Below are 21,806 nucleotides of genomic sequence, written 5' to 3'. Positions count from 1 at the left end.
AGGTGGAGCAGCCACGCTGAAGGACTTTGGAAAAAGCTTAATTACATATTTCTGCAGCTAGAACTAAGTGTAATTATGCAGTGTTAACCTTTTATGCTAAAAGATGTATAAGTTTTTTCATAGTCTGAAAAGCCTGACATGCCCATGTTCTTGCCATCTCTGTCTTTAGCAGTGTTTGCCATTGTTGAGCAAACTTCCTGAAGCCTGCTGTGCTCTGATAGCCCTCCTCTTCTTTGGTGCTCTCTCAGCTGGGTTGAAGGGTGCTTCTCTGTTTTACTTGCAGGGCACAGATTAGTTTGTATGAATGGAAAACTAGGCTTCTTAAATCAGTTTGCATTAGGATTAGTTTGGTGTTACTAACAGCTACCACTTAACCCTACTAATTATGTAACCCATGAGTGAATATAACTGAGTTGGAGTTCTGTTATTTCAGAGATGTACTTAATTTTCATTGGGGGGGAATTGGCAGTTGGGATTCATGTGATTGTTTTCACTAATCAAGAGAAAACAGAGCCAGGGTTTCACACAATGATATTGAGAGTATTATGAATGAAGGAGACAGTAGAAACCTCATTTTACTTTTTTACACTCCCAGATTTAATCTATGATTCCATCTTGACTGCTGGGGAAGGTAAGCCTTTGATGCTTTGAGATTCAAATTATTTCCTTGCAGTCATCCAAGAGAGTTTCTTTCCAGTAAGAAAGTATACTAGCACTGTTGTGCTATTTGAACCTAAAAAAGCTCTAATGATGCAGTAATGATTGCTTTTTATTTAGCTACCTGTCATTAGGGTCTCAGCCAAGCTGTTAGCTTAGTCTGTCCATAACTAATTCTATTGCTCTTACAAATCATAACTGCTAGGTAAGAGCAATCGAGACATTTCTCACGGTGTTTAGCAGGTATCACCCCTTTGCCATCTAACTGTATTGGATATTCTATACCAAGGGATAAGTTAGGAAGGAATACAGCCAGAAGAGGGATGGCTGGATGGATACACGTGGCTGACCTGAGAATTACAAAGAGAAATCACTTTGCAGTCCTGAGCATCACTTCCAGAAATCTTTTTTAGCACATATTGCCAAAGGACAGCATAACAGAATCATCTGAAAATGGATTTGAATTAAGCGTTTATTATGAAACAATACATGAAATACTCATCAAGTAATTGAACTTAGATCAGCACTGCATAAATGTTCTATCTTCATATACTATTGTTACTTAAGCTACAAAACTATAATTAACATTTCCTCCAAATCCATTTAAGTTCCATTTACTTCAATCAGTCTAGAGTTGTCCTCTTAGAAAGCATCCTCTAGACTAATTAGTGATTTATTCTTGCTGGTAGGTCAGAATTTGGAGGAAAGCCTTCCTTTATTTATTCATACATGCAATCATTATTATCTTTGCAGGTGGAAAATGTGTTGGCCTGTAATCTGTCTAGCTACTTCTGTTCTGAAGTTTTGCCTTAACACTAGGATTATGATTATTACAAAGAGATTCAGCTCTACAATGAGCATAAAGGCAAAGCAGTAATAATTCTGTCCTCAGCACAATCACAGTGCGTATCTTCTTCGGCCCATGAAGACATCTGCAGAAAAAAAAAATACACTTCAAACACACAGAGAAATTGGCCATACTAATAACATACAAAAGGCTCCAAATATTTTAAGCACATTTCTAACAGTAATTCTTCACCTCGCTGTGAGCAGGACAGAAGTGAGACAACTTTCAACTGGAAGCTTTTTGAAATGTGCCCACTTACCTCCCAGGGCTCAGCTCTGGGAATCCTGTGGTTTTCCTTTTAAATATGTTGCAGACCTTTGGCTTACTGTGGATTAGTACAGCTCCATTGAAGTCGGCCCCAGTATCCAGGTTTTCAAAGGTATTTAGATACTCACAGGTACAGATAGATCAGATAGATGCCTAGCATAATTTTAAGCAGATTAAATTTCTAACTTTCAAATCGCATCAGCCCTGACAGATATCATCTTTGTATTTTACTGCTTAAATGCTTTTGAAAGTATGCTCCTGGATCTGCAATTTTTATGTTAGGAAGTTAACTGTGAGTGATATAGCATTGCTATGATGTTGAGAATTCAAGCTTATTCCGGCTGACAAATGTCACATCTGTTTAAAGAATGTCAGCTGGAATGCTTATCCTGATATAAAAATATACAAGAGGAGGCATGTCTGCTCTTCCAGTATCAAAAACAGTCATTAAGAATTAGAAAAGTTTAGGATTAATCCTTATACTTTTATGTCTGCCTTCCCCCAGATCATCACAGTTGCTGAATTCTGTATAACTGCATGCAAAACACACAAGGGGAAAAAAAAAGGATGACTGCATCGCAAACTTTGTGTTCCACTGGGATGTGGCATATCGTTACCAATTGGATTATGAGTAATGCCTGCTTTCTGGGCTGTGCCTTGGACTATATTTTCCCATTGAACATCATGATGTACATGATCAGCAGAGGTAAGAAAGAAAATTACACTATTACAGTGATACTGAAAATCATAAACAGAACTAATAACACATGAAAATGCACTGTGTTAATGCCAACCAGCAGGTGTACTAAACAAAATTCCATTAGAAAAATCAGCACTGAGCAAGTTATTGCAGCTGAGATACTGCAGAACTCAACTCCCAGCAGCTCAGGCTGTATCTCAGATACCCGAGGGTGAAGACTGAGGTTCATCCTGCCACAGCCCTTATAGAAAGTAAGTGAACAAATGCAAGACTTAAAACAGACACACTGGAAATGGAGCACTGTCAAGCAAAGTTAATAAGACTGTGATGCAGTTACCAACTTATATCCACACAGCAGAGAAATGCATAATCAAATGGTTTATTAACTTGAACAGAACTACAGTGACACAGTTGGTGCCTAAAGCACTTCTGTTCCTTGCCATTGCCCTGTTTCACTGCCAGACATGTTCCAGTGCAAGGTGCCCTCTCAAACCACTGGCTTTTCTCTCCTCTTCTAGTTATCAGCTCTACTTCTTATTCTAAAAAAAGGAAATGTGCACTGTAAAAGAAATAGATATATATACCAATCACAGGGCAGGCAAGGCATTAGATTGGATGGACTAAATCCCGGTTGCAGTGTGGTAAGCAGTGTGGATTCAACCAGTGTTCTAGGAATTGCTCTTCTGATCTCTGCTCCAAGCGCTGGAGGTAAAGCAAATGCTCCTATTTAAAGACAAGAAGATGTAATTGAATTATGTAACCACGCAGGGATGATGAACCCAATGAACCAGCTCAATTTTACAGCTTATTCAAGAAAAATGAACTTAGCTCTGAAAATTATCAAATGCCATGAAATGGGATTTCTAGTCACTTTGTCCTAATGTAGCAGTGCTTAATGATCGATATCAGCCAGACCAGTACAGGTGCTGGGCAAGAATTTTCTAAAAATATTCATAAATTAATAATTCTGCATACACGTATTTTATTGGAGTATCCACATAGAAGCCTCTGTTGGTCCCTGGGTTACAAAGGCAGTCTCATTGGCAGATTTGTTGTAGGCTCTTTTGAAAACGGATTCCTGCATTAAACTTTGGTCAGATACATGGCAGTACTCTGCAGGGTTCCAGTAAGCACCTTGCATCAGTGCTGGCTGGCCTTGTGTGAAGTATAAATAATAGGAATTACAGGGTTTTGCTGTAAGCAACAAGTTGTCAAACTAAGCAAGCCATGTGCCAAAAAACTAGACCTCCATCAGGAAGAAAATTCACTTTTAGGAAGTTACAGTGCTAGCACATGTGGACTTATAAGCCCAGTGAGAGAGAGTGCAAAAATATAGCCCACTGCTTAGCACACTGGGTCATGCAGCAATTGAAGCTGTAGCATAAACCCTCTGCACAAGCCAACTATTCCCACTGCCATCCAGTTCTGTGCTTTTTGAGCTGCCCAGAGGGCTGGTGCAGGATGGCAGCAGGAAGCACGAGCATCCTGCCCTCCACTGTGCTCTGTGTTCTCGCAGCACAGGGCGCCCTGGCTCCTGTCCCTCAGTGGGGCTGCATAATGAACTTGCAGAGAACAGGACTACATGACTGAAAAGATTCCACGTGATAAAAAGCAGAGCCTTGGTTAAAGTAAGATGAAAATATGTTGATAACAGAAACGAGATTTTAAAGTAATCAAAAATGGCAGATCTTGCTGTCTGTAACTGAATGGGCTTTTTTAGTGAAGCAGCGCTGTGGAAGTCAAACTGTGTCACAAAGAATTGCAAATTAAATGCCTCAGCTCAGCATGAGCTGGCCTGGACAAACAGCTTTTGCTTAAAGTAGCTGAACAGAGGCAGGTTCATCCCAGCAGTGATTTCATTCTGCTACAAAGAATCCATACAAAATCAATTTTTCTCTTTGAGTCTGTGCTAGAATTGTGCACAGGGATACAGTGGCCATGCCCCTTCATTCACAACTGAAAATCTCCATGTTCCACATGGCAGGAGGGATGGGTTTTTTATTGAAGGATATTTTCTTTCACTGAAAACCTTGACTTTTAGTGAGAAAAACAAATACTCTCACATATGGGTTTTCTTACAGAGAAACAATGTTGTGTATAGAAGAAAAATCAATTGGAATTTCTCATCAAAAAGTGTCTCAACAAAGTGCTTCCCAGGCCAATTCTGGTAGGATGCAAAGCAGCCAGGACAGAGCAGCAGACGTCAGTAATCAAATGATTCTCTAGCCCTAGCTCACTCTACTCTCCACTTGTACATATTTAGCTCCCTGTAACACAGTTTAACTCGATCCCTATTGTTTGATTTTATATTTAAGATCCTTACTATATAATGTGTGTATAATCATGGTGTTATATTAAGCACTAGCACGGTTGGGATGTGCTCCCACCAATTTGCAACAACTGCAAAGCTTATTGAACAACAGCGTGGAAACCAACCAACCCTGGCTGCTGTGGGAAGCTGTGAAGCACACACCTACTGGCATCTTGGTGCTGTTGTAAAGTGTTAATTGTTCAAGATAGTTAACAAGCATGGTGTGGTATTCTGGTGACAGCTTTGATTTGTTGTGGCCAACACTGTTGACAAAGAAGTGTGTAGGCTGGAGGCAGTGTACAGCCAGGACTGTCAGGTGGATTCTTTTTGGCTGGTATACAATAACCATCGGAAAGAGAAAACCACTAGCTGTCTCCACAAGCCTGGCACGCACTGAGCTCAACCTTGCACAGTATGTAGTGCTCTTTGTGCCCTATGGTGTACAGAAGTGTCCAGCACCTTGCTAAACGGAGCCCCCTGTATTCCTCTTTCATCCACGATCTATTGTGTCCTTTCTGGATTCTGTGGCTTTTGCCTCTTCAGAGCCATATAATTTTTGCACAGTTTATTTACTTTGGAAGAAAATAGGCACTAATTTTAAAATACCTAAGTAACTCTAGAGAAGTACAGAATTATATGTTAGATCTTCTTGAAGCATGTAAGACAGAAGGTTCCTAAATTCTTTCACTTTCCTTTTGTTGTAATTTGGGTTAGAGATCAATAAATGTAAACACTACACACAAAACCAATGCTGTCGCATTAAGCTAGCAGCTAAAAATGCCTACAGTGTCATAAAAAACCACCATGCTGTGGCACTCACAGAAAAGCAAATGAAAGTCAGTGATTTAAAGGCTGGTTTAGAGCTACCTCAACCTCCACACTGACCGCTGACACCTGCACCTCCTTTCTGCCCTGAGTGCAGAATGTACCATAGGTAGAAGATATTTCCTGTTATTTCGTTTCTCAGGAACAACCTGATGAACTCCACGTTTCTATACATGAAAAGCCACTTTCTTCTCAATAATTTAACCTGCATTTTTGAACCACGAGAAATAATTTCTGCACTGTGCAGCCATCTACATCCTGAGCAATGTTTAGCACCTACAGAATGCTATCTGGCACTCAGAGGTTTTTAATATTTCACAGAAGAACGCAGCTTCTTAAAAAGGTGATATTCATAACTTACTCTGTGGAATTGCATCTATACAAATCTAATATTAAGCACTTTTTTCCCCCCATTTTTTTTAAATTAATGCAATTTAAAAAGAAATGTCATAAGTCACCCTCATTGGCTCATCAGGGAAACCAGCTTTTCTTCTTCTGTCTTCACGACGAGTTCTCAGAATCTGTTTGGCTTCTTTCTCAGACAAAATTGGTGAAGTGTCTACAGATGGAAAAGCAGCAGAGAGCTATGAAATATCCATGAAGTTAACGCTGTATCTGTCAGCTCTGAAATGAAATGTCTCCAAACTTCATTTTTGTCTATATACAAAGTGTTCTTTCATTACAGCCCCTTCCCAGGGGATACTGCATTCCAGGAGATATGAGTGGAGTTTTAAACCATTTTTATACTTGTGCTTTCTATAGTCTAGTTCTACCAGCATGTAACAAATCCTACATATTAATGTCACTGCCTAAACTGAAAAAATATAACAGCACCACCTAGTCACTACAGTTAGTAACTCTTCCAATTCTTTTCCCTTCTGTTTCTCTTTACTTTTCAGGATTATTTTTCTAAGTAAAGCAAATGAGAGTTAGGTGAAATAATATTAAAATTATAAGCTCGTAAAAGAGTGTTTTGGTTTTAGAATAAGTGAGTACAGTGTGCTAACACAGAGAGTAAAATATCTGATACAATAGCTCACTTGTTAAAACTCACATCATGGAATGCCTGCAGCATATAAAGAGTTAAGTATTAAAAATGAAATATGAAGATATTAAAATACAAATCACTAATATTATGACAATATGTTTTGCACCTCTTACTCCATAATTATATATGTACACAGGTTTATTTTGTATAAACTCCTACCTGTAAAAGCGGTCATGAGGACCAGGAGGAAGACAAACACAAGTAACTGCTTCATTCTGATTCTGCTTTCTCTCAGCCTGCTCCAGTGTGAGCACTGCTGACGGAGGCATCAGCCTATTTGAAGTAGCTACGTCAGTCACAAATGTTTGTTTATGCTGTAACTGATGTGACTTACGGTACAGTTTTGAAGACATCTGGCGTGAAGTTTTGAATATGGCTATTATCTGCTCAAGCACTCTCAGCATAACTCTGTTCCTGAGGGAAAGAAAACAGAAGACCATTTTTCCACTTCAATCTTCAGAGCTGCGCGGGGTGTTTTAAATGTGTGAAAACGAGACCCGTGCTTTGTACTTCGCACAGCGATGGTCTCAGGTGCCTAAAAAAGGAATTGGCTTTTGGAAAGACAAACGCCTGTTATTGAATTGTTAATAACTCCTGTCTCTAACTTCGCTCCAGCACAGAGGAACGCACTGACCTGCTTTAACTCCCACAAGGCCAAACCAGTGCTGTGGAAATACAAAGTAGAAATCTGTAGTAAACAGATCACGCAACTCTTCTCTTTCTCGGGCAAGATGGTGGAAAACAGGATGGTAAATGACTTCATATTTAACGGAGTGTGAAGGATGGGACTTTTAACAGATGTGTTTGGTTCAGGAGTGCCACCATTCAACCCCCCCAGCAGTGCTGTGCCGGGCGCAGTGTGCAGGGAAAGAAGCACGGGTCCCTTGGGGAACTGCATCAAACCCTGGGTTGAGACGCGTACTGCTGGGCTGAGGTCACGGTTAACGCTTTGTTCTCGAGGCGCAAAGAACTGCAGCTTCTAATTGCAGCCACGGTCGCTGTACCTTCACAACCGCGACAGGCTGATCTGCACAGCGCGCCATGAACGCGCGCACCAGGGGAGGCGCTGTTCCCGCCCCACTTCCGGGCGGCGCCCGTTGCCCGGCAACCGCCGCGACCACTTCCGCTTCCGGCGCGCGTACTCCTCCGTTGCGGGTCGGGCCGGCCGGGCTGGCGGCAGCGGTGGAAGAGCGCCTCGTCTCGAGGGTTTGTCGCCGGAGTGGGTCGGAGCCAGCGAGGGGTTGGAAGATGCTTCCTGAAGCCGCCCGTCGGCTCCTGGCGGCGGGCAGCCGGCCCCGGGTTCGCCGCGCCGTCTCCTCGGGCGGTGTGAGGGGTTAGGCTGCGAGGCCGCTCCGGAGGGGGATGGCGGGTGCCGAGAGCGGGAGCGGCTCCTTCTCCATGTCCTCGGTCGTCGCAGATTGGAGCTTGGTGTTCTGGACGCTGTGCTCGGTCATCCTGCCGGTGCTGATCACTCTGTGGTGCAGCTTCCACCGCTCCCGGCGGCAGATGCTGATACGTGACATCTTTTGCAAGAGCAAGCATGACTGGCACTACACGGACCTCTTCGGGCAGCCGTCCTACTGCTGCGTGTGCGCGCAGCACATCCTCCGCGGCACTTTCTGCAGCTGCTGCGGGCTGCGCGTCTGCGAGGGGTGCCTGAAGAAGGCCGACCAGCATTTCCTCTGCAAGGAAATCGTGATGAGGAGCGAAGCTGGAGCCCGCAGCTCTATGCCACACCACTGGATCAGAGGCAACGTCCCGCTCTGCAGCCACTGCATGGTGTGCAGGCAGCAGTGTGGTACACAGCCCAAGCTCTGCGATTACAGGTACTGCGATGGAGGTTGGCTTGTTGTGAGGAAGTGTGATGCTGTCACTGTGTGTTTATCGTGGTAGTGTTGGATCACGTTGTCACTAAAACAATTTGAAAGAGCCTAACATGAAAATGGGTTCTGGTGGGTAATTTCAGTCGTAGATTAAGTTAAGGTATTGCATCTCGTGTCTGCTTGTTCTCTTCTTTGCATTTCTCCACCATGATATGCTAGCTGCTGTATAATTACGTCTAGAAGACTAAGTCCAAGAGAGCTTGCATTTTAGGGACAGATGTAAGAAGGTTTCTGATGTGCTTCTGGTGTGTACGTTGCAGTCATAGAGATGCAGTGTGTGTTTCAGATTGCCAAAACATGCATGCTTCTCTGCATCCGATCAGTGTAGCTAGAACAAGCAGCCCTGCCATAACTGTTCTGTTTTTCCCCTTTAATAACACTCAGAGTAAGCTAATAGGAAGTTTTTAAAAGCTGTGTAATATTATCCATTGTTACAGTTTGTGGTAAAAATGATTAAAAAAAAAAGGGAAAGAAAACATGCAGGGGCTCATGCTGCCACCAGTAAGGGTTTTAAAGTTATCTGCTTGAGATGTTAGGCACGTTGGGCCAGAATAGAGAGCTAATGGTCCACGTACTGGGAACAGTGTGAAGTACAACCTGTGCATTCTCAAAGGATGTCAGCTGCCTGCTTTTCTTTACTTGTGTGTCGTACTGTCAGCTTGTCAGTAAGTCAGCAGAATTCCAGTAGGAATGAGCATACTGTCAGAAACAAAATCATGAGAGAATGTGCCTAGCAGCGTAGGAGAGGGACAGATTTACGATGCAAAATGAGAGGGGGAAGAAAACGCAGTGGCTTGATAGTCTGTTTATACAGAGCAAGTACCTCTGCTGCTCTAGTTGTGTGCTGGATTAACCAGAAAGACTCCAAAAATAGCTTTCACAGCTGCTTAAACCGAGGCTTTCGATGCAGCAAGTGAGGATTAATGTTTTGCAGAGGCTGGCAGGAGGTGTTGCAGTATTCCCTCTTGTTCCAGTCTGTTTTCCAGGAGGGCTCCTAGAATAGGCCAAATGCTGAGCAGTTTTGCATAACAAAATCCCACGAGCCTTGCACAGAACCGTGTAATGTTTTGGGTTTCAGACATGAGAATATCACTGCTTTTAAGGAATGCACTAACAAAGCCATTTAATGTAAAGTAACACTGTTATTGAACTGTACTGTTGTGTAGACTCAGTAAGTATGAGTAGGAGTTCAGTTTTACATGTGAGCTCTGAATGTGACTATATATTGCACACACAGGAATATTTATAGCATCTGTTTTTTGGAGTTAAAAGAATATAATTAATTCAGAAGTCATTTGTTTTATGGAATTAAAATATTTTTCTAAATGTTCAAAGATGTGATCAAGTTCTGTACTTTTCTGCAGCCAATGGATCATCATTTGAAACTCTATAGACTGCAGTCTTCCCTGTAGAGTGTTTGGAATGTTAGTTTTATAATAGTTGTGTGACTGTAGGGTTAGTGTCTCTCTAAAACTAATGTACAGGATTTGTTTTGTCCATTTTTGGTCTCTCTTTCCAGATGTGTGTGGTGTCAGTGCACTGTACATGATGAATGCATGTTGGATTGTTTAAAGACTGAGGAGTGTACATTTGGAGAATTCAAAGACTTAATTATTCCACCGTACTACTTGTCTACAATCAACCAGATGCGTAAAGACAAAAGAACTGACTATGAAAAGGTAATTGTTGCTTCTTGGGTTTGGCATATATTGTCTCTTCTGTTTTTTAATCTGAAAATTTGATAAAGATGTGGGGAGAAGTGTTATTTTTACACCACAAAAATTGCTGCATACCAAAACCATGTGTGAAAAACACCTCTACTTGAACAGTTCTGTAATGTTTTGTTCCTTACCTAATCCTGTAGTGTTTGTTGTCCTGGACAGCACTGAATGGAAACGTTCAGCCTTGGTGTGCTGAAAATACTTGTTTGTTTTGATGACTTCCAACCAATTAGCATTTAAAGGGGACAGCTTTGGAACAAGACTTGGCACTTGGTTTTCAAACAGGCAGCCTTTGTGCAAGTTGCTTATTGTTCCTTTCTGCAGGTGGTACCTCACTGCAGCGAGCACTGGATCCCAGTAATCATTCTGGCAAATACTCGTAGTGGGAACAACATGGGTGAAACTTTACTAGGAGAATTTAAAATACTGCTGAACCCTGTTCAGGTAATTACAGTGAAAAGCCACTGCAGGAAAATAAGTTTCAAGTAGAATCGATGTCACTTTGCTTCAGTAATGGCAGTAAGATCCTGAGGAAGAGTAAAGGAGCCAAATTAATGCAGTTTGTTCTGTCAGATAGAATATGTTTGTAGGAAGACTAAAATGCAGAGGTCCTCCCACCTTTGTGTTGGTTCTCCTGATAGTCATGCAGTTTTCTATTTCTAGTAATAAATGTAGTAATTCTGATTTTAAGCTCTGCCTCTCAAAGTAGCCTGCTAGTTCTTAGCAAATGAAGTACTTGGATCTTCTTAATTTGAAATGTGTGATGTGTTTGTTCACATCCTCACTTCACTTGTGCAGATGTTGGTGTTTGTAGTTGCTGTTCTGTGCTGTCGCTTTCCCCTTAAAGCTCACAGGGTTGGCACAGGATGCTGACATTAGGGCAGAGAGCTGTTCCTCAGATTTCCTGGCTGTAGCTTCATATTCTTCCTTTGAAGTTCAAAACAGAGCCTTAGAATACAGACTGATAGAAAATACTGTGCCTTTGTTTTAAATGCATCCCAGTAAGGCTTTACAAAATAGACCTCTTTGTATCAAAACTATCTTTCATCTGAAATCTTCCATCTTTACAGAATTAACTGTAGTGTTATTAGATACAGGCTTTTCTTAGGACTTGGTCAGCTTGATTTATCAATGGTGTTTATTGCTTGTCAAGCACCTGGAGCTATTTTGTGACCTTGGGAGACTGAATCCAGTTCATAAAAGTGAAAACAGCTCGTTTGCTTACGTAATATTATAAATGGATAATGTTTATTTTGTATGAGAGTGAACATATTGAAGTTGTTTATCTGTGAGGCAAATCCTCAGTCACATTCTGTAAACTCACAGAACTTATTTTCTTTGTTCTAGATTTTTGATCTAAGCAAAATTACACCTGCTAAAGCTCTCCAGCTTTGTACCTTGCTGCCTTGCAATGCTGTCAGGGTTCTTGTCTGTGGTGGGGATGGTACAGTAGGCTGGGTCCTGGATGCAATCGATGAAATGAAGATAAAGGTATTGTGCTTCAAATGAAAAGCTGTCTTACGGTGAAATGAGTTTTGGAGCTGCTGAAGTGCTACAGTCTAATTTCTTACCTACATTTATCTTATTCATCTTCCTGAATAAGCCTGCAGAGGAGCTTTTGCAGAACTGCTTATGTGTATTAGGGACAAAAATGCATCTTGTTATGAGTCCCTGTGGTTCAGGAAAAATATATAAATGTTTTAAAAGCTTATTTCAGGTTATTTTATACGTTCTTTTCTCCTTGTCTGAAGGAATTATCACCTGCTGCATCTGTTCATGACAGTTGTGTATGTGACACCACTGTACCTTAGATAGTGGCTTTGTTTCTTGGAGAGGAAAGCTGCTGTCCATAATTGAGTGCTCTAGTATTGTATTTGTGAGGGTTTTTAGAACTAACATCACTTTGATCTCATAAGAGCCTTTTTGTTCCATGATGGTTGGCAGCCCTGTGTACTCTTGTCACTCTCACTACCCCAGAGGTACATGCAGTAACAGTGTCAGTGACTTACCCATGGGTAAGCAAGTGGAAGGTTGGGAAATGAGATAAAGTAGTTCAGGCTTCCCTTTTTTCAGAACCAAAGCATCATTCTTCTGAGGGGTTGTTCTGTTCATTATTAATAGTGTGCTGTTTCTCTACTGTGTTTGCACGTTATTTTCTCCCCACAGTGGGTTAAGACTGCCTTTGTTTGCATTATTCTTACCCTAAGTGCTTCATCCGGCCATCTGCTGTGCTAATAGCAGCTGTGTCACTCAGCACTAGGTAACGAGCTGCTCTGAAGGTTAATGGTGTTTATATAACTTGAACATTGGGGGAGAGAAAGTGGAGAATGAATGCTGACGTGGTAGTTACTGTGCATTGCTTCTGTATCCTAGGGGCAAGAATGCTTTATTCCACAAGTTGCAGTTTTACCTCTAGGAACGGGTAATGACCTGTCCAATACACTGGGCTGGGGTGCAGGTTATGCTGGAGAAGTCCCTGTGGAACAAATCTTAAGAAATGTCATGGAAGCAGATGGAGTTGTGCTAGACAGGTAAGGAACAGTGGAAAGAGAAATTCTGTAGAATCAAATATTAGTGTAGGTCTACTGATACTCCATTAAAGCAGTGTATGTAACGTTCCCAAGTGGATCAGGAAACTGCAGAATAAAAATGAGTCTATATTTAGTTGTTCTGCAGTGCTTAGCTCTTTCATAATGTAATTAAATCTGAATTGTTTGAGATTCTTAGCTACCACTTTGATACTGAGAAAGTTTCCTAGTCACAAGTCTAAATAAAGGCTGTTGTTTTTCAGGTGGAAAGTTCAAGTGACAAGCAAAGGATACTACAACCTAAGGAAACCAAAGGTATGGCTTGCAGTTTTAAGTATGGATTCTATGGAATACCTGCATGGTTATACTTTTTTGGTTACCTGCTTGCCATTAATTGTGGTGACTTTTAATTACTAATTAATAATGCTAAATCAGATCATAAATATGTCTTCTCTTACAGGTATTCACTATGAACAACTACTTTTCTATAGGACCTGATGCTCTTATGGCTTTAAATTTCCATGCCCATCGTGAGAAGACTCCCTCACTGTTTTCCAGCAGAATTATTAATAAGGTAAGTTGAGTAAAAGGACACTTTCCCCTTGGAGTTGCTGACTTGACTTAAACCTGTATTTTAAACACTCCATGATTTTTTTTCTTTCCCTCCAGTGTGACATAAGTTCTTCTAATTAAGTATTAGTGTTTCACATTAATTTCTACTCAGCTGACTTTAAGCTCTTAGAACTCTTTGTCAAAGTCTACATGATTCTGAAAGAAAATGCATCTTTAGTGCACTGTAGTGATAGTTGACCTGATATGGAAGTATGTGTGTGTTTTAGATGGTGAGGTTTGCAGGACCATAACAACACATGGGCATTTACAACAGGCTTCATATGTATTATATTTTTCTAACAGTGTTTTCTGCTTCCCCCTGTTTTTTTGTAGGCTGTCTATTTTTTTTATGGAACCAAAGACTGCTTAGTACAAGAATGTAAAGATCTTAACAAGAAAGTTGAGGTAAGTTTTTTAACTTGTTTCTTTGCTGGATGAATAGCAGAGTATAACATTTGAACTTAAGAAAGTTTACGACTCCATGATACCTGTGTAAGGATAGCTCTGGATTTAGTGGAGTTTTTCTGATGTTCCAGGTTCCTTTGCTGTCTGCAGCTTACTTCATCTATTTCATGCCTTTGAGCTTACAGAGAATTCCTGACATTTTTTCTGGACTTGGCTCAGGTCTCAGCTCAACTACAGAGACTGAGTTAAAATCTGCACCAGAGAGGGTTTTTTTGGTTAGTTCTGGTTTTGTTTGTTTTCTGTTTTCTACTAACGAATTATTACAAGCTGTGAAAGCACAACATATTGATCTTGTTGTAAAGTCACAAGTCTTTTGTTTTGTTTTGTTTTGGGTTGGTTGGTTGTTTTTTTTTTTAAGTATGAAAAGAAGACACATTCTATTTGTACAGGGCCAGTTGAGCTCACAGGCTGGTTTGTGGGCTTTTTTTTAATTCAAGCACAAGTCTATTAAGTGGAGGAAGAGAATAATTAACATTTGTTGCAGTTCTGAATTTGCTTATGTGATAATTAACTTCTGTTTCTTTTTTAAAGCTAGAGTTGGATGGTGAGAGAATTGAGTTGCCCAATTTGGAAGGCATCATTGTCCTGAATATTGGATACTGGGGAGGTGGCTGTAGGCTCTGGGAAGGAATGGGTGATGAACCTTATCCCCTGGCAAGGTACACAATACCTCCTTTCTTTTTCCTTTTGATGGTTCTTGTAGTGTAAGCAGTTCCCTCCATTAGGCTGTTTTATGAGAGCAGGGTGTCTCAGACTTCTGTTTTCTGACTGTTAGGGACTTGAACTAAGTGCATCCTGCACATCAGGTTTCATTTTTCTCAAAGTGTTTGGCATGGTTAAGCAATAGGATTAAGTAGACTATGAGAAATAAAGATGAATCCGTTTCAGTCTATAAAAGAACACAGAAGTTGGCTGGAGCAATACTAAGTAGTGACAAATTATTGGCTCCTGACTTTCTATTTTAAAAGCCACGTATAAGTACACTTCATAGTTCCCTTAAAAAGCTTATGAGGCTAAGCTTAAAACACGCAGTGCAAATCTCAGAATGCAATAATTGCCAGTAGCTAGGTAGGGTGTACCAGCTGGAGCATTGCTCAGTATTTGACCTGCTTTTGTACAGCTTCCCTTGCTGTTAGTGTGACTAACAGGGTTAGTGTTAACAGTGTGACTTAGTGTCCAGGAGAAATAAATAATCTTAACATTTATCTTCTCCACAGTAACAACAGTGGAAGACTGTAATATTTGTATGCATGTGCTAGAGCTCATAAGCCTCCCTGAAAAATGTCTGCTTTCTTAATTCATAGACACGATGATGGACTTCTGGAAGTTGTTGGAGTTCATGGTTCCTTCCACTGTGCTCAGATTCAGGTGAAACTAGCAAATCCTGTTCGTCTAGGGCAGGCACATACAGTGAGGGTAAGTGGTGTTTCTGAACATGGTTCCTTAAGTCTTTTTCAGTACACAGCATACAGCTTCAAGCACTCAGCTCTATGGCCTGAAGCTGCAGTGTGCAGTTGAGCTGAATGTTTCTTTACTTAGTAGAAGCTGATATGCACTATTACCAACACCTTTTCCTCTGGTTGGTGGCCTGTAAGTACAACTAATTATGAACTGAGTTTCTCTCCTGCAAGTCTCAAACTGTGCAATGTTATACGTTGTAGTTTAAAAAGGTGTCTTCAGAGCTGCACTGAACTGCTGTGATTGTGTGTTCTTCTGTTTAACACTAGCTGATCTTGAAGAGTTCAAAGATGCCAATGCAGGTGGACGGAGAGCCGTGGGCTCAGGGGCCATGCACTGTTACCATAACTCATAAGACACACGCACTGATGTTGTGTCATTTGGGTGAACAGACAGATGACGACGCATCCAGCGTGTCTGAGCAGGAGCACGTGAGAGAACAGACAGATGAAGACGTGTAGATTTTGCAGGCTGCAACATAATACAACGAAGATCTTCAACCCATTTAAAAACACTGAGAATGCTTAATCTATCTTAAAGATTATGCTGTAAGGTTTGTACTTGTGAATTAATTAGGGTTGAGGAAACCATGCTGTCACATTCATTAACATTTTCACAGCTGAATTACCACAACTGTTTTGCCTTCTAGATTGGTGGTGGTACCCAGCCTCTCCATCTGGAGGAGTTACTGTAAGGGCAGGGAAGGGGCAGATGCTGCAGTCCTTCCTTGCTGTAGAATCAGATCTGCACGTATGCAGTATTGCATGCAAAAGGGGTATATATCTATATATATATTTACACCCTTGGAAAGGAGAACAACTGGGAGTTCCACCTGTTCTTTTTCCCAGGAACAGTTCCAGCACAGAAAACCAGAATAAGTAAAATGTGAGCTGTTTCTTTTTTCTGAGGACAGCCTGCACCTGGCTGCCATCTCTTCTTGGGAGCAGGATAAGTTCCTTTTGGTGTACCTGCTTGTGCAGTATGTGTCTTATAGGTCTGACTGGGAGAGTGGAGGACGGGGGGGCTCTTGGGAAGGCAATTCACAAGTGAGATGTTTTTGGACCAAAGGTTTCTGGGAAGGGTAAGTTAGCCAGTGGCTCTGTTAGTGGCTTTGTAAGCCCAAGTACCCAAAATGCAGCTTAAACATAGTTGTATCATGACTTGCACTGAATGATCCTCTGACTGACTGCTTCAGTTCAGTGAGAGACTCTCATTTTTGTAAATAGTGATGCATTTTAGTTCTTAAGGAGGCTTGCTGGAGGAAAACTTGACAGAGGAGCTGTCTGTTTAAAGTATATGTAGGATGGTTTTAAAAAATGATGGCTGGCAAATGTTTAGGGTTTTTTAAGAGACTTTTTAAAGATCTTGCTTTGCAATTACCTGAAAACAATTGGTAGCAAGTCCATCTATTTCACTTTGAAGAGGAGGGCTTGGTTTGCAGAAGTTCTGTGTTCACGTGTATCATTGGACTGTGGAGAACGAAATGTTTGATTTCTGTCTGGCCCTTAAGGAATCAGAGATACTCCATTGGCCCTGAGTCTTTGTTCCCCATGTGAATATAGAGCCAAAAAACTGGCTTATATTAAATATACTCATATTAAATATTAAGAATGCAGAGAGCAGTGCATGTAAACTGTGAGTTTGACATATCTGAAGCTTCTCAGGTGAAAACATCTTCACAGTTAACAGAAGTAAAAAGAAGTAAAAGCCTGCTTCTATTTTTATTTTTATCTCCCATTGGTGTTTTAAACCTGCAGCAGGTGAGAGCTATGAGCTAAGATCTGAAGCTTGTAACTAATTACTCAGTGAAGTCCAGCTGAGTTATTGATTAAGATGAGAATTCATGCTGAGTGCATACTGCATAAGCAAAGGTCGTTAGAGAAGTTGAGAACTTTCAAATGTTGCTGCTTTAGTCACATTTCCCCCATTGTTTCTCATCTTCTCTTCATGCTAACTGGAAGCAAAACCATTACTGTGGGTAAAGGTTTGTCTCTAGGTTTTGTAAAAAGAAACATTTTTTCAACACTCTATAAAACAAAGTTTGCATTAAGAGTGTATGAGCTATCTATACTTTTAAAATAATTTATTAAAGCCTTGGTGAAGTTAATATTTCTAAAACCTTTAATTGTAATCCTCCTTGGAGGGCATTTTTAAACTGATAGTATTAATTCTAGGAAGTATCCATGCTAGATCTAAAAATACTACTGATTATCTGTGCATTTATAGTCTGGAAATGTTATCAGAGTATAATGAAATGTAAGGCAGACACCACTGGCAAATGTCATATGCATCAGCCTCCCACACTTCATCTTAATTGTTTTATATATAAATACAGAGAAGTCTATGTAAAAAGTATTTGAAATATGCAAACACCATGCAATGTTAGATAAACCTCCTACCCTCACTTTTAGTTGTTGTTACAGAGCTTCAATTTGTGGCTTCAAAAGTCTTCTAGTGGAAAGCTCTTTTTATTTGGAAGCTCACAGACATTAGCATCCTATTTGAGTTCAGTGTTGTGGTTCTCACGTAGCAGTTGTAGGTCTCTGGGGGAGCAGAGTATGTGCTATGAGGGGTGGTATTTTCCATACTTTCCATATTTTCCATGAAACAGAAGTTGCACCCTCTGGTTGCTTGATCTGAAGTGTTCAGAGTGCAGTTCAGAGAGCTGCCTGACACTGATCAGACCATTTTTCACATTATTTTGTAGCTTATGAATCTTTAATGGTTCAAAAACTTCAATCTTTGAACTCCTGACATCTAGAAAACTGACTTTGAAAGCTTCCTTTTTCTTTTCTGCCCTCCTTCTCCAGTAGGTAAGCTGGCTTTCCACATCTGTTGGGTTCCAGTGATGCTGTGCTGTTGTTTGTGCAGACTGGATCCTCACTCTTACTGCACTTTGCCAGGAATCCAGTCCTCAATGTGTGAAATTCTCTATGGGAGATGGAAATCTATCAGTACCTTTGCAGAAAGCAAGGAGAATGAGAAAGGAAAGCAACAGCTGAGTGTGCTTTTGTGGCAGAACTGGTAAACTGACTTACCATGTTGGGCAGGTCATCCCATTCTTGGGTGTGGGAGTGAAGGTGATCATCCTTCTCCTGTAACTGCATAGAGTTATCATATGCATAACAGTAAAAGCTTTTTAAGTGGATGTTAGCACTAGGTTGGGAAGTCTGAGCCTCATCTTCTCCAGACTAAACAATCCCAGCTCCCTCAGCCGCTCCTCATAAGACTTGTGCTCCAGACCCCTCCCCAGTTTTGTTGCCCTTCTCTGAACACGCTCCAGGGCCTCAATGTCCTTCTTGTAGTGAGGGGCCCAAAACTGAACACAGTACTCGAGGTGCGGCCGTACCAGAGCTGAGTACAGGGGGATGATCACCTCCCTGCTCCTGCTGGCTGCACTATTTCTAATCCAGGCCAGGATGCTGTTGGCCTTCTTGGCCACCTGGGCACACTGCTGGCTCATGTTGAGCCGAGCATCAACCAACACCCCCAGGTCCTTTTCCTCTCTACATTCTTCAAGCCATTCTGCCCCAAGCCTATAGCATTGCATGGGGTTATTGTGGCCAAAGTGCAGGACCCGGCACTTGGTCTTATTGAACCTCATCCCATTGAGCTCAGCCCAGCTGTTCAGCCTATCCAAATCCCTCTGAAGGGCCTCCCTACCCTCAGGCAGTTTGACACATCCTCTCAACTTGGTGTCATCTGCAAACTTACTGAGGGTACACTCAATTCCCTCATCTAGGTCATCAATAAAGATATTAAACAAGATGGGCCCCAAAACTGACCCTTGGGGGACACCACTCGTAACAGGACGCCAGCTGGACTTCACTCCATTAACCACTAAAGCCATGCTTTCATTTAAACGTGTCCTCTTTCCCACTGTGCTGCAGAGTTAGTTATTTTGAGTTCTCTTACAGAACTGTTTTAGTCCAACTTCAAAAAGTAAATATGAGCAATGGGCTCCCAGGTCCTGCTGCAGACATAGATTACTTTCTATAGCCTGTAATCTAGCTGGAGTTGTTTAATGCTGGCATGTGTTGTGGCTTTAGAACTGCAACGTGCTTTGTGGGTTTTTTTAATGGTGCTGGTGCAGAAAGCACCAGTACAAATAGCTGCTGTACAGATGGCTGGAGGCACTGCAAACCCCAGCACAGTGCAGTACTTCGTTTACCCAGAAGAGGGTATTCTGCAGCTGGGTCTCACGTCCTGCACAGAACGATTCTCCCTTGCCCTCCTAGTGATTAATACAGGGAAAGATAATGACAAATAATGAGGAGTTAATTCTGGCAGTCTTCATGTGGTGTAACCTCGTGTAAAACGTAGAGAGTGACTGATAACAATAATTGTCAAGCTCTCAGAAGAGGTTCACAGAGTTGGTTTTGAAGTCTGATGGCAGCATGCAGTGGCTTTACAGGAGCTTGGTCAGATTGTGGTGGCATCCTTTGCTGTAGCTTCTCAGCCCTGTGAAATGCAAACTACAAACTGAAGGAGAGCCTTCTGTGCACAGCTTCCTGCCTGGCTCAGACAGAGTTTATGAGAGGAGGGTGTATGTGTGCACGTTAATATGCACACAGCTCTGTCCTAGGCTCTGTCTGACTTTTTAGTTAAGCATTTCCCAGCTTTGAGCTTTGTTTCTTTATGCTGGCTAACTCATCAGCAACACCCGTTGGAATGGTTTCACACAGCAGCTCACCTTCCTGGCACATCCAGTCTCCTCAATCACTGATTTACTCAGACTGATACCTGGAAATACTAGAATGGGTGCCCCAGGTGCAGCCTTCCCCATCCCCAGACCTGTTTTCACAGTGCAGGTTTTGCTCTCTGCTGCTGGGGATGAATGCCCACACTCTGCAGGTTCTTGTTTCAGTTCAGCCAGTTCCTTCTGCCTCTACATTACATGCACTGATGCTCACAGCTTTTTTTAGTGTATATTATTGTGTCGAAGTGGTTAAAACAAACCAACTTAAAGCACTGTACCTTAGCTGTAAACAACAATGAATGTTATAATATTAGTTCTTTTTTACTTAGGAACACTTCTTGGAAGAGCAGCCATGCAACCTAGCTAATTAATCTGTGGTAAGAGTAGGACACTTAGGAGCCTTCACATGTTCTAACTGAGAATCCTTTTTTGTTCTGTGTGTCACACCTTGCAGTAGTTGCAGTTTTCTTTAAAAAGAAGCAAGATCATACTCAGCTAGGAGTTTAAAATAGTATTATTGAGTTTAAGAATAGTAGTAGCATCACTGATCCTGTTGAATGTGAACCACTTATAAATGCTCTGACTTTTGCTCTGAGACACTATAGCTGCATCTTGACCATAGGAAGGCAACAATGGAGAGCAGTTGTTCATTGAGCAACGAGGTGCACTGAGGGAGCATACAAGTTCTGCACTGCAGCATTGTTTTGGCCACAGCTCTGAAAGCACGGCACAATCAAAATGTCTGTATCTCACTAAGAGTGCTGAATACCCAGGGCAGGTTCTGGGCATCTCAGGGAGAGACTTCAGCTGGAGTAAAGCCACATGCCTCCATTAAACCTACTGATGTTACACTGCCGTGCTTTGGCTGAGGATCTGGCCTTTCCTGCTTGAAAGTATGAATGTATTTAAAATTTTACTTCTTATTCGTAGTGCCCTGTTTGCTGTGCTGTTAATTCCTGTTGTTGTCTGTAATTGTTGCACTGCTTTGTTTGCAGCTTGCTTGCAGGTTTCAGCATAAATCCTTTTGCCCTGAAGGGTAAGTGGAGCTCGTGGTGTGAGCTCATTGCATTCTGAGTGGCTGAAGTTTACATCCCTCAGAAGCCATTTTGTCACCCAACCCTCCAGCCACCTCTCTTCATAGGGTTTTGATAGTTCATCAGAATGGACTTTTATTTTTGTAGCTTGTAACGACCAGAATCTGTATGAATGTGACTCTGAAAAGCTGTAACTGTGATAGTAACGACTTGCAAGAAAATACCAGCATGTCAAAGGCTGAAAAAAGGAAGTTATTCTTTAGCTTGGAAATACTGTGATACTGTGACTCAGAGCTTGGATTGGATGTTTGTGTGTATTCTGAAATTGCTCTAAATAAGGAAAGAAAATAAAACCTGAGCTTAAGATGCAAATAACAGATCCATGGGGAAACTGTAAACAGCTTCTCAACCAAGAAAGCAGACGTGTAGGACTGGGTGGGTTTTTTGTTTCTCATGCTGAGCACTGAAGCAGGAATGGTTGTGCAGCAGTTGTTTCCTTGCGGTGCAGTTTGTGTCCAACTCAACAAAAGCCATCTGCACCGTTCCCTCTCAGAGCAAACCTGAATGCTCATTGCTGTGAACGGTGTGAGATCCTCCTCACAGCACAATATTGAACCTCCAGTGCAAATCCTGAAGTCATGCCGTGGTTCTTGACATCACAGTGCTCTCAAATGCCACATTCTTCTTCCTTTGGTGTTTAAAAGATGATGGGTAAAAAAGGGGAGGATGTGGAGGTGGGACTGTGCTGGGC

The 21,806-nt window shown here is 41.6% G+C and overlaps 3 protein-coding genes across 4 annotated transcripts in view; 1 reads left to right on the top strand and 2 right to left on the bottom strand.

Annotated features, from left to right (window-relative positions):
* The window catches only part of TMEM100 (transmembrane protein 100), a 369,211-nt gene that overhangs the window by 226,778 nt on the left and 120,627 nt on the right, over positions 1–21,806 (bottom strand). The window lies entirely within an intron of this gene.
* CUNH17orf67 (chromosome unknown C17orf67 homolog) lies at positions 1,125–6,892 on the bottom strand. Its single transcript, XM_065735624.1, has 4 exons — positions 6,815–6,892; positions 6,066–6,166; positions 3,056–3,194; positions 1,125–1,589 (listed from the first exon to the last, which is right to left on the bottom strand). The coding sequence occupies exons 1-3, from the start codon at positions 6,867–6,869 to the stop codon at positions 3,078–3,080; spliced, it is 273 nt and encodes a 90-aa protein (XP_065591696.1). The 5' UTR covers positions 6,870–6,892; the 3' UTR covers positions 1,125–1,589; positions 3,056–3,077.
* On the top strand, positions 7,933–15,791 carry DGKE (diacylglycerol kinase epsilon). 2 transcript variants are annotated; one of them, XM_065735476.1, is made up of 11 exons: positions 7,933–8,481; positions 10,058–10,217; positions 10,584–10,703; positions 11,607–11,750; positions 12,633–12,790; positions 13,051–13,102; positions 13,248–13,361; positions 13,733–13,804; positions 14,396–14,523; positions 15,169–15,280; positions 15,715–15,791. In XM_065735476.1, exons 1-11 carry the CDS (start codon positions 8,018–8,020, stop codon positions 15,781–15,783), a joined length of 1,593 nt encoding a protein of 530 aa, XP_065591548.1. In that variant the 5' UTR covers positions 7,933–8,017; the 3' UTR covers positions 15,784–15,791. The 2 variants fall into 2 exon arrangements, with proteins under 2 accessions (XP_065591548.1, XP_065591547.1); XM_065735475.1 differs by having other exon boundaries at positions 7,934–8,481; positions 15,592–15,785.

The sequence above is a fragment of the Cyrtonyx montezumae genome, unplaced genomic scaffold (genome assembly GCF_038088225.1).
Source record: "Cyrtonyx montezumae isolate F1298 unplaced genomic scaffold, pur_monq_1.0 scaffold_19, whole genome shotgun sequence".
NCBI lineage: Eukaryota > Metazoa > Chordata > Aves > Galliformes > Odontophoridae > Cyrtonyx > Cyrtonyx montezumae.
The sequence above is the reverse complement of the archived record's forward strand: the minus strand, read 5'-3'. Positions and strand labels throughout refer to the sequence as shown.

What these genes read in the sequence shown, in the direction of transcription:
- CUNH17orf67 (XM_065735624.1), bottom strand. Translation starts at nt 6,869, where the DNA reads ATGAAGCAGTTACTTGTGTTTGTCTTCCTCCTGGTCCTCATGACCGCT. An exon ending in CCTCATGACCGCTTTTACAG is followed by an intron (nt 6,167 to 6,814) that starts GTAGGAGTTTAT and finishes TTCCATCTGTAG; the next exon opens with ACACTTCACCAATTTTGTCT. An exon ending in TCCCTGATGAGCCAATGAGG is followed by an intron (nt 3,195 to 6,065) that starts GTGACTTATGAC and finishes GTCTTTAAATAG; the next exon opens with GAGCATTTGCTTTACCTCCA.
- DGKE (XM_065735475.1), top strand. Translation starts at nt 8,018, where the DNA reads ATGGCGGGTGCCGAGAGCGGGAGCGGCTCCTTCTCCATGTCCTCGGTC. An exon ending in CCCAAGCTCTGCGATTACAG is followed by an intron (nt 8,482 to 10,057) that starts GTACTGCGATGG and finishes CTCTCTTTCCAG; the next exon opens with ATGTGTGTGGTGTCAGTGCA. An exon ending in TCGATGAAATGAAGATAAAG is followed by an intron (nt 11,751 to 12,632) that starts GTATTGTGCTTC and finishes TCTGTATCCTAG; the next exon opens with GGGCAAGAATGCTTTATTCC.